Here is an 11,308-nt window from a genome sequence, read left to right on the forward strand (position 1 = left end):
TGTGTCTGTAATCAGCACACATCACACAATCCTGCTGGATCACAGGCTGGCCTGTGTCTGTAATCAACACACACCACACAATCCTGCTGGATCACAGGCTGGCCTGTGTCTGTAATCAGCACACATCACACAATCCTGCTGGATCACAGGCTGGTCAGTGTCTGTAATCAGCACACATCACACAATCCTGCCGGATCACAGGCTGGTCAGTGTCTGTACTCAGCACACATCACACAATCCTGCTGGATCACAGGCTGGCCTGTGTCTGTAATCAGCACACATCACACAATCCTGCTGGATCACAGGCTGGCCTGTGTCTGTAATCAGCACACACCACACAATCCTGCTGGATCACAGGCTGGCCTGTGTCTGTAATCAGCACACACCACACAATCCTGCTGGATCACAGGCTGGCCTGTGTCTGTAATCAGCACACATCACACAATCCTGCTGGATCACAGGCTGGTCAGTGTCTGTAATCAGCACACATCACACAATCCTGCTGGATCACAGGCTGGCCTGTGTCTGTAATCAGCACACATCACACAATCCTGCTGGATCACAGGCTGGTCAGTGTCTGTACTCAGCACACATCACACAATCCTGCTGGATCACAGGCTGGCCTGTGTCTGTAATCAGCACACACCACACAATCCTGCTGGATCACAGGCTGGCCTGTGTCTGTAATCAGCACACATCACACAATCCTGCTGGATCACAGGCTGGCCTGTGTCTGTAATCAGCACACACCACACAATCCTGCTGGATCACAGGCTGGTCAGTGTCTGTAATCAGCACACACCACACAATCCTGCTGGATCACAGGCTGGCCTGTGTCTGTAATCAGCACACATCACACAATCCTGCTGGATCACAGGCTGGCCTGTGTCTGTAATCAGCACACACCACACAATCCTGCTGGATCACAGGCTGGTCAGTGTCTGTAATCAGCACACATCACACAATCCTGCTGGATCACAGGCTGGCCTGTGTCTGTAATCAGCACACACCACACAATCCTGCTGGATCACAGGCTGGTCAGTGTCTGTAATCAGCACACACCACACAATCCTGCTGGATCACAGGCTGGCCTGTGTCTGTAATCAGCACACATCACACAATCCTGCTGGATCACAGGCTGGTCAGTGTCTGTAATCAGCACACATCACACAATCCTGCTGGATCACAGGCTGGCCTGTGTCTGTAATCAGCACACACCACACAATCCTGCTGGATCACAGGCTGGTCAGTGTCTGTAATCAGCACACACCACACAATCCTGCTGGATCACAGGCTGGTCAGTGTCTGTAATCAGCACACACCACACAATCCTGCCGGATCACAGGCTGGTCAGTGTCTGTAATCAGCACACATCACACAATCCTGCCGGATCACAGGCTGGTCAGTGTCTGTAATCAGCACACATCACACAATCCTGCTGGATCACAGGCTGGTCAGTGTCTGTAATCAGCACACATCACACAATCCTGCTGGATCACAGGCTGGTCAGTGTCTGTACTCAGCACACACCACACAATCCTGCTGGATCACAAGCTGGTCAGTGTCTGTAATCAGCACACATCACACAATCCTGCTGGATCACAGGCTGGCCTGTGTCTGTAATCAGCACACATCACACAATCCTGCGAGATCGCTGGGCTTGCGACGTGCTCCTGCAGAACAGTGGGTCTTTGCGCCGCAGCCTGGGGACAGGACGGGATGCATCTGGACACAGAGGATCAGACCAGGCTGGACTCCGGGTTCTGGACTGGGGGCCCCTGGTCCCGATCCTCCTGGTCCTGCTGTCCCAGTGCAGAGTAGTGGACCAGCTTCACGGCCTCCGTGCTGTCCGCCTGGAAGACAAACGCCAGGTTTATTCAGTCCATCACAGGACGTCATCCACCCCTCCGTCTTCCCACAGCTCTCTCCAGTCCAGGGTCACAGACTGGGGGAGCTGGAGTCTGTCCCAGCAAGCAACAGGCACAAGGCAGGGTTCACCCTGGACAGGACACCAGTCCATCACAGGACACACACACACACCCTGAACAGGACACCAGTCCATCACAGGACACACACACACACACACACACACACACACACACACACACACACACACCTGGACAGGACACCAGTCCATCACAGGACACACACACACACTCACACACCCTGGACAGGACACCAGTCCATCACAGGACACACACACACACTCACACACCCTGGACAGGACACCAGTCCATCACAGGACACACACACACATACACTCACACACACTCACACACCCTGGACAGGACACCAGTCCATCACAGGACACACACACACACACCCTGAACAGGACACCAGTCCATCAAAGGACACACACACACACACACCCTAAATAAATCACTTGACACCAGAACCAGCAGAAAAACAGAGTTAGGAATTGTAGCCGAGATTGTTGAGTATCATTACGCTGCTACTACCTTCTATACCGTGAACAGTCAGACAGACTCCTGCTCCAATACTTCATTAAGGTAGGTCTCATTATTTAATGAGCTGCGTAATTGTTAACGCCTCTTACCAGAATCTGGACCTTTACAGAAGTCAAAGTGTCTAAATAAGAAAACAACTGGGTTCAACTGCTTCACTGCCTGCCCGGGTCGGAACAAGAAACCAGGAGAACCAGGAACCGGAGTCTGAGACACCCCTCCCCTCCCCCTCCCCCTGCCCCTGCCCCTGCCCCTGCCCCTGCACCTGCCCCTGCCCCCCCGCCCCGAAACCTGACACCTACCGGTCCAGTTGTGCGCGGCTCCACGTCGATCCCTGCGAGAGAGAGAGAGAGAGAATTAGGCGGTCAGTGAAAGTGGGGTCAGTGCACTGGGGGGGGACGGGACACAGCTCAGTGGCATGGCTGAACGGCGGACACCACCAGAGGGCGTGGGACTCACCAGCGGACAGCAGGTTCTGTAAGGACGCCCCTTCGGTCTTCATGTCCAGGGCTGGGACACAGAAGGGAAACACGTCAGGGTTGGAGGACTTGTTAAGGAGATACGAAGGGTGATGAGCAGAAATCAGGACAGGAGGCTCGTCTGTACACAGAGGGAGGTGGGGGTGTGGAACAAGCTGCCCAGTTGTGTTGTTGCAGCCGATACCCTGGCTTCTCTCCAGACACAGCTGGGTGAGCTCCTCCAGTCAGGACAGGAGGCTCTTCTGTACACAGAGGGTGGTGGGGGTGGGGAACAAGCTGCCCAGCCCTGTGGTTGAAGCCGATACCCTGACTCCTCTCCAGACACAGCTGGGTGAGCTCCTCCAGTCAGGACAGGAGGCTCTACTGTACACAGAGGGGGGTGGGGGTGGGGAACAAGCTGCCCAGCCGTGTGGTTGAAGCCGATACCCTGGCTTCTCTCCAGACACAGCTGGGTGAGATCACTACCACACAGACCAAGGGGGTTGAACGGGTCTTCCCAACTGCAACTGTTCTTGTGCTCAACTCTGAGCTGCAGTGCTGGTAGGTGAGCAGTACCGCTTCCCGGCCACAAGGTGTCACCATTGCACTGCACAGACCCTGAGGGAGGGGCAGGAGTGACTCTGGCGGGGGGGGGGGGGGTCAGAATTACCCGAGTCCTGGCGTTTCCGCCTCTTCCACAGGTACAGAGCCCCTCCAATCAGGTGCACCACCACACACAGGGCGACGACGACCGCGATGACCGCTGTCGGGACGCAGAGGAAACACAAGCAGCAGGGCGTCAGGAGACGCAGGGGACAGGGGACAGGGGGCAGGCGGTCAGGCGGTCAGGCGGGCGGGAGTCCATCGCAAGCCTGGCTCGTAGGGCTGGCTTAGGCAACAGTGAGCTTACTTCTCCTCCACAGGACATGATCCTCAGGAGACGAGACAGCTCAGGATCTGGCCTGATGGCCTCAAGGCCGCCAGTCTCTACAGTCACTGACCACTGGCTGACCAGTCACTGACCACTGGCTGATTAGCCCCTTACCACTGGCTGACCAGTCCTTCTCCTGTCCCTGACCACGGTCTAACCAACTCCTCGACCAGTCCCTGAGCACTCTTCTCCTGTCCCTGACCACTGTCTAACCAACTCCTCGACCAGTCCCTGAGCACTGTCTGTCCGCTCCTCGACCAGTCCCTGTCCACTCCCTTACCAGTCCCTGAGCACTCCTCGACCAGTCCCTGAGCACTGTCTAAGCAACTCCTCGACCAGTCCCTGTCCACTGTCCATTCACTCCTCAACCAGTCCCTGTCCACTGTCTGTCCACTCCTTGACCAGTCCCTGTCCACTCCCTTACCAGTCCCTGAGCACTGTCTGTCCGCTCCTCGACCAGTCCCTGTCCACTCCCTTACCAGTCCCTGACCACTCCTCGACCAGTCCCTGTCCACTCCTTGACCAGTCCCTGTCCACTGTCCATTCACTCCTCGACCGGTCCCTGTCCACTGTCTGTCTACTCCTTGACCAGTCCCTGTCCACTGTCTGTCCACTCCTCGACCAGTCCCTGTCCACTGTCTGTCCACTCCTCGACCAGTCCCTGACCACTCTCTGAACACTCCTCGACCAGTACCTGACCACTCCCTTACCAGTCCCTGACCACTGTCCATCTGCTCCTCGACCAGTCCCTGTCCACTGTCCATCTGCTCCTCGACCAGTCCCTGTCCACTCCTCGACCAGTCCCTGTCCACTGTCTGTCCGCTCCTCAGCTCCAGACCCTGTCCACTGTCTGTCCGCTCCTCGACCAGTCCCTGACCACTGTCCATCTGCTCCTCGACCAGTCCCTGTCCACTCCTCGACCAGTCCCTGTCCAGTCCGTCCGCTCCTCGACCAGTCCCTGTCCACTGTCTGTCCGCTCCTCAGCTCCAGACCCACGGCGATCCCCGAAAGCACGGAGGCGTGGGGAGGTGTGGACCGCCAGGGCGGTGGGTCCCGGGAGACGTACCCTTTCCCTGCGAGACCACGGCGCTCGGCCGGGAGGTCAGCCCGGCCTGCCTGCCCCCTGGAGGGAGAGGGAGAGGGAGGGTTGCCGTTAAAAACACGTCACTTCCGAATCCCTGGACGGGATACTCGTCCTCCTCTGGGCGAGCACGCCCGCACATGTCACCTTACACGTTCACACCCTCAAACACACACACCCCCACACACCCAGCTCAGAAACGCCCCGTTAAACAGGCCGGCAGGCCTTCGGAAAGAGACATGCAGACTCCACACAGCAGGATCCACAGTCTGTAACACCCCAGCACCCCCAGAGCTGTGAGGCCACACTCCTGTGCTGCCCAGAGCACAGGCCACCAGGGTATAGTAATACTTGTGCACGTAGAAGTAATACTTCTCACTTACTCTCAGTACTCAGGTCAGGGCTCTCAGTGGCAGTATGTTTAGTATCAGCTGGTACCCCTGAAAAGAGGACACACTCCTGTAACAGGTCATCCAGGTGCAGCACAGTTTTCTGAATATGAGCTTGTTAATTGTTTAATTGCCTCCTCTGGTCAAAAGTAATCACAGAGCAGAGTTAAGTGCAAGGGAGTGTATCTCAGTATCTCAGAGTTATGGAGTGGATTTCAGTGTCACGGAGTGGAGCAGAGCAGAGTGTAATCAAGTGTATTGTAGTGTAAGGGAGTGGATTTCAGTGTCACGGAGTGGAGAAGAGCACAATGTCACAAAGTGTATTTCAGTGTCATGGGGTGAAATTCAGTGTAGTGCAGTGGAGGTCAGTGTAACACAACACAGGTCACCAGGATATAGTAACACTTATTGTATGTATGTAGAAGTAATACTTCTCACTTACTCTCAGTACTCAGGTCAGGGCTCTCAGTGGCAGTATGTGTAGTACTTGCTGGCATCCCTGAAAAGAGAAGACACTCCTGTAACAGGTCATCCAGGTGCAGCACAGTTTTCGCACTTAAATAGATCTGATTATGAGCTTGTTAAATGTTTAACAGCCTCCTGCAGTCAAAATCAATTAAGAGTCTAATGGAGTGTATTTCAGTGTAATGGAGAGGAGTTCAGCGTTAAGAGTGAAATTCAGTGTAACGAAGTGGAACTCAGTGTAACACAACACAGGTCACCAGGATATAGTAACACTTATTGTATGTAGAAGTAATACTTCTCACTTACTCTCAGTACTCAGGTCAGGGCTCTCAGTGGCAGTATGTGTAGTACTTGCTGGCATCCCTGAAAAGAGAAGACACTCTTGTAACAGGTCATCCAGGTGCAGCACAGTTTTCGCACTTAAATAGATCTGATTATGAGCTTGTTAAATGTTTAACAGCCTCCTGCAGTCAAAATCAATTAAGAGTCTAATGGAGTGTATTTCAGTGTAATGGAGAGGAGTTCAGCGTTAAGAGTTAAAATTCAGTGTAACGAAGTGGAACTCAGTGTAACACAACACAGGTCACCAGGATATAGTAACACTTATTGTATGTAGAAGTAATACTTCTCACTTACTCTCAGTACTCAGGTCAGGGCTCTCAGTGGCAGTATGTGTAGTACTTGCTGGCATCCCTGAAAAGAGAAGACACTCCTGTAACAGGTCATCCAGGTGCAGCACAGTTTACGCACTTAAATAGATCTGATTACGAGCTTGTTAATTGTTTAATTGTCTCCTGCGGTCAAAAGTAATTAAGAGTCTTATGGAGTGAACACAGGTCGCTGGGATATAGTAGCACTCATGTATGTAGATTTAAAATTCCTCACTTACTCTCAGTACTCAGGTCAGGGCTCTCAGCGGCAGTATGCGTAGTACCTGCTGGCATCCCTGAAAAGAGAAGACACTCCTGTAACAGGTCATCCAGGTGTAGTTGTATGAATATGAGCTTGTGAACTGTTTAAGTGCCTCCTGTGGCCAAAAGTAACCAGAGCAGAGAGTGTGGAGTTCAGTGTAACAGAGCATATTTCAGTGTAATGGAGTGGAGCAGAGTGCAATAATGTGTATTTCAGCGTAATGGAGTGGAGTGTTATGATGTGTATTTCAGTGCAATAAAGTGTATTTCAGTGTAATGGAGTGGAGCAGAGCAGAGTGTAATAAAATCAATTCACAGTACGTGTGACGGGGTGCATTTCAGTGTAACGGAGTGGAACAGACAGAGCGTAATAAAGTGTACTTCAGTGCAACAGAGTGGAACAGAGCGGAGTGTAATAAAATCAATTCACAGTGTGACGGAGTGTATTTCAGTGTAACAGAGTGGAACAGAGCGGAGTGTAATAAAATCAATTCACAGTGTGACGGAGTGTATTTCAGTGTAACAGAGTGGAACAGAGCGGAGTGTAATAAAATCAATTCACAGTGTGACGGAGTGTATTTCAGTGTAACAGAGTGGAACAGAGCGGAGTGTAATAAAATCAATTCACAGTGTGACGGAGTGTATTTCAGTGTAACAGAGTGGAACAGAGCGGAGTGTAATAAAATCAATTCACAGTGTGACGGAGTGTATTTCAGTGTAACAGAGTGGAACAAAGCGGAGTGTAATAAAATCAATTCACAGTGTGATGGAGTGTATTTCAGTGTAACGGAGTGGAACAGAGCGATGTTCAATAGCTGCCGCTAGCGATGATACCGTTACCACGAACGCTACTCCTCCCCGCCCACTGACCTGGCAGCACCTCCACTTCCGCCACAGTCTGGCCATTGCAGGCGTAGTGGCCGGCGTCGGACGGGTGCAGGTCGCGGATGTGCAGGGAGCCCTCGGAGTCCAGGCTGTACTTGTTCTCCGGCCTGCTGCCCGCCGTGTCCACGTCCGAGCTGGCGTACCGGGTCACGATGACCTGCGTGCCCGTCTGCTCGGCGTGAGTCCACTGGACGTAGCGCTTCGGTCCTGGAGGGGGGTGGCCGCAGCGGAGGAGCAGGTGGCTCTGGCCCTCGGGCACCGAGATTCTCTCTGGGGGGGGGGGGCGGGCGGAGAAAGAGAGACTTTTTACCTACATGCACTGTACCACCACACTGCTGGGGCCCGCTTCAGTCGGGACTGAATTGGGCCGCGGTTTCTGAAACCTATATCGTCCTGAAACTCACCACCCACAGCCCCACTGGAGCTCAGCCTGGCCAGTACCTGGAGGGGAGACTCCTGGGAGAGCTGAGGCTGCTGCTGGGAGAGGGGGGCCAGCAGGGGGCGCTCTCACCCTGCGGTCTGTGTGGGTCCTGATGCCCCAGTATCGTGACGGGGGACACTGGACTGTAAACAGGCGCCGTCCTTCGGATGAGACGTAAAACCGAGGTCCTGACTCTCTGTGGTCATTAACAGTCCCGGGGTGTCTCTGGAGAAGAGTAGGGGTGTCACCCCAGTGTCCTGGCCTGATTCCCCCCCTGGTCTTGACCCATCATGGCCTCCTAATCACCCCACTCTCTGAACTGGCTCCATCCCTCTGCTCTCCTCCCCACTGAGAGCTGCTGTGTGCTGAGCGGACTGGAGCATCATCCAGGTGGGGGCTGCACACTGGGGGGGGGGGGCTGGAGGGGATCCCCCTGACCTGGGAAGAGCTCTGAGCGGAGGGTCCAGCAAGGCGCTATATGTAAGTGTGAGGACTGTTAGTCTAATCCTCTGTGTTCGGAGCGCAGTGAAACAGCAAGTAAAAATAAGAGGAGCAGGACTGTGGTTTCAGAGAGGGAAACTGTGGTCCAGCAGCCCTGTGTGAGAGCCTCTCAGTTCCTCTCTCCTCCACCCCCAGCCCGACAGAAATCAGGAACAGACTGCTCCGAGGTTTCGCAGGCCAAGGTGGTCTTGAGAACCGGCTCTCACTCCCACTCTCACTGGGGCCAGCGACGGGTGACAGCCGGGGCTCGACTGAGGAACGACTAGAGAGCCCGGCAGGAGATCTCGTCACACCGTGAGCGAGAGAGAGTGAGAGTGTGAAAGAGAGAGAGAGAGTGTGATTTGTGTGTGTGAGAGAGTGTGCGGTGTGGGTGTATGTGTGTGAGAGAGTGTGCGCTGTGTGTGAGAGAGTGTGCGCTGTGTGTGAGAGAGTGTGCGCTGTGTGTACAGTGCGCGTGCGAATGAATAAAGAGTCCAGCAGGAGATCTCATCACACTGTGTGTGTGTGTGTGGAGTATGCGGTGTGTGCAGTGTGCGAGAGTGTGCAGTGTGTGTGTAGTGTGTGTGTGTGTGTGTGAGTGTGCGGTGTGAGAATGCAGTGTGCGCAGTGTGTGAGTGAGCGTGCGGTGTGTGCGAGTGTGTGAGAGAGTGTGCGGTGTGTGTGTGTGTGCAGTGTGCGCAGTGTGTGCAGTGTGTGTGCGGTGTGAGAATGCAGTGTGCGCTGTGTGTGAGAGAGTGTGCGGTGTGTGTGTGTGCGCAGTGTGTGCAGTGTGTGCAGTGTGTGAGTGAGTATGCGGTGTGTGCGAGTGTGTGAGAGAGTGTGCGGTGTGTGTGTGTGCGCAGTGTGTGAGAGAGTGTGCGCTGTGTGCGAGTGTGTGCGAGAGTGTGCAGTGTGTGTGCGGTGTGAGAGAGTGTGCGGTGTGTGTGTGCGCAGTGTGTGCAGTGTGAGAGAGTGTGCGGTGTGTGTGTGCGCAGTGTGTGCAGTGTGAGAGAGTGTGCGGTGTGTGTGTGCGCAGTGTGCGAGAGTGTGCGGTGTGTGTGTGCGCAGTGTGTGCAGTGTGAGAGAGTGTGCGGTGTGTGTGTGCAGTGTGAGAGAGTGTGTGAGAGAGTGTGCGGTGTGTGTGTGCAGTGTGTGAGAGCGTGTGCGGTGTGTGCAGTGTGAGAGCGTGTGCGGTGTGTGCAGTGTGAGAGCGTGTGCGGTGTGTGTGTGCAGTGTGCGCTGTGTGTACAGTGTGAGAGAGTGTGTGAGAGAGTGTGCAGTGTGTGAGAGAGTGTGCGGTGTGTGAGAGCGTGTGCGGTGTGTGCAGTGTGAGAGCGTGTGCGGTGTGTGTGTGTGCGCAGTGTGCTGGTAGAGAACACAGACCCGTGACCGGGGCCTGAAACCGTAACTTCCCCCTCGATCCGAAACAGAGAGCCCAGGAGCCACGCGGAGGACAGCCACTGCGCCGCGGCGGTGGGGATGAGGAACGGTCCCCCCCGCCCGCCGCCCCCAGATTCCCCGACCCTGCAGAAACCCGCGCTCGGCTCTGCACCCCCACCACCGTTACCACAGCAGACCAGCTGCGGTGCCGCTAAGCCCAGCCCAGCCCAGCCCAGCGAGGCCTCCTGGCTGGAGACGAGCGGAGCGAGGCAGAAGACCCCGCCGTACAACAGGGGCGCGAGGCCGAAGAGAGCGCTCGCTTCCTCTGGCTCCGGAAGCGAGCCGCTGTCGAGCAACGCAAAGGAGCCGGCGTTGTCTCAAGCTTGCGGATCCGGTTTCTCGAGCTGTCCGACTGAGCGACGTTGTCGGACGCCGTTGTGCGTCGTGGTGGTGCACTACTGCCGGACTCCCCCCCCCACCGAGAATATACGTTTCTCAGTCTATTCGACGTATCTGCACTGAATCGGTCACGTGCAGACCGTGCGTTCTCAAACAATTTTGGACCATTTTTGAGCGACAGCTGCAGGGCTTGGCGAAAAAACTCCGGCCAAATTCTTTTCTCGAGGAAACGACGAAACAACACCTTCCCTGCGTTTCCAATACATCCTGAAGCACAGCGGACGCATCAGGACACGTCCAGTTCTTGCTGAAACCCTAACGCCGGCTCCGGGCCTGCCTGGATCACACATGCTGTACAGAAGAAAAGAGCTCATCGGGTCCCCTCCAGCTCGACGAGCGAGAGACCGAGACCGCGGCCTGCGGCTGCCCTCGGTCACACAACCTCACGGACCCGCGGGGCCGTTCCTCGTCTCCCCCCCCCCGGCCCAGGTGCGCGCTCTGTGCAGCCTTCCCCCCCCCCCCGGCAGGCCCGGGAGCACGGCGGCGGTGTTACCTGGCCTGGAGCAGCCCCCCAGGGAGAGCAGCGCCAACAGCAGCAGGAACATCGCGGCGCGGCCCGGGCTCCTCATCTGTCCGGCGGGGAGGACGGGGAGAGACTCTGGACACTTCCTCTTCTGAGGCGGAGGAACTTTCACGCTGCTCGGGGTGCGGGGAGGGGCAGGGGGTTGGCTCTTCCTGTATTCGGGGGCAAACAAGCCAAGCAACACAACAACAGGACAAAAAAACGGACCCATACATACCACAGATCTTGCCCTTGTGCCCTGCCGTGGGGGGGGGGGGGGGGGGGGGGCAGAGGGGGCAGGAAGGGCAGGCAAAAACAGGATCCAATTAAGCAATTAAGCACAGCTGTTACAGGCGACAGCGGTGAAGAACCTGCAGGAGTACCGCATACCGAAGAGCGTCACGGCTTCGACAGGTTTCAAGAAATCAAAAGCGCTTCGTTGGAAAAGGAAAGCCCACCAACTCTCCCCTCCCCCCCCCCC

At 55.5% G+C, this 11,308-nt stretch overlaps 1 protein-coding gene across 1 annotated transcript; it reads right to left on the reverse strand.

Annotated features, from left to right (window-relative positions):
- Positions 1-1,589: 1,589 nt before the first annotated feature.
- Positions 1,590-10,936, reverse strand: LOC148813424 (uncharacterized). The gene is made up of 12 exons (XM_088908199.1): positions 10,819-10,936; positions 7,571-7,855; positions 6,679-6,735; positions 6,426-6,482; positions 6,096-6,152; positions 5,767-5,823; positions 5,319-5,375; positions 4,921-4,977; positions 3,594-3,686; positions 2,925-2,975; positions 2,768-2,799; positions 1,590-1,853 (listed from the first exon to the last, which is right to left on the reverse strand). The coding sequence occupies exons 1-12, from the start codon at positions 10,892-10,894 to the stop codon at positions 1,740-1,742; spliced, it is 993 nt and encodes a 330-aa protein (XP_088764325.1). The 5' UTR covers positions 10,895-10,936; the 3' UTR covers positions 1,590-1,739.
- Between the last annotated feature and the right edge of the window lie 372 nt (positions 10,937-11,308).

Source organism: Atractosteus spatula (genome assembly GCF_055471065.1).
Source record: "Atractosteus spatula isolate fAtrSpa1 chromosome 10 unlocalized genomic scaffold, fAtrSpa1.hap1 SUPER_10_unloc_1, whole genome shotgun sequence".
Taxonomy (NCBI): Eukaryota; Metazoa; Chordata; class Actinopteri; order Semionotiformes; family Lepisosteidae; genus Atractosteus; species Atractosteus spatula.

Bases quoted from the DNA above. Each gene is read 5' to 3' on its own strand.
- LOC148813424 (XM_088908199.1), bottom strand. From the start codon at position 10,894: ATGAGGAGCCCGGGCCGCGCCGCGATGTTCCTGCTGCTGTTGGCGCTG. The intron at 5,376-5,766 runs GTAAGTGAGAAG...TCCTCTTTTCAG, and splicing joins CCCTGACCTGAGTACTGAGA to GGGTACCAGCTGATACTAAA. The intron at 2,976-3,593 runs GTAATTCTGACC...TCTGTGTCCCAG, and splicing joins GCGGAAACGCCAGGACTCGG to CCCTGGACATGAAGACCGAA.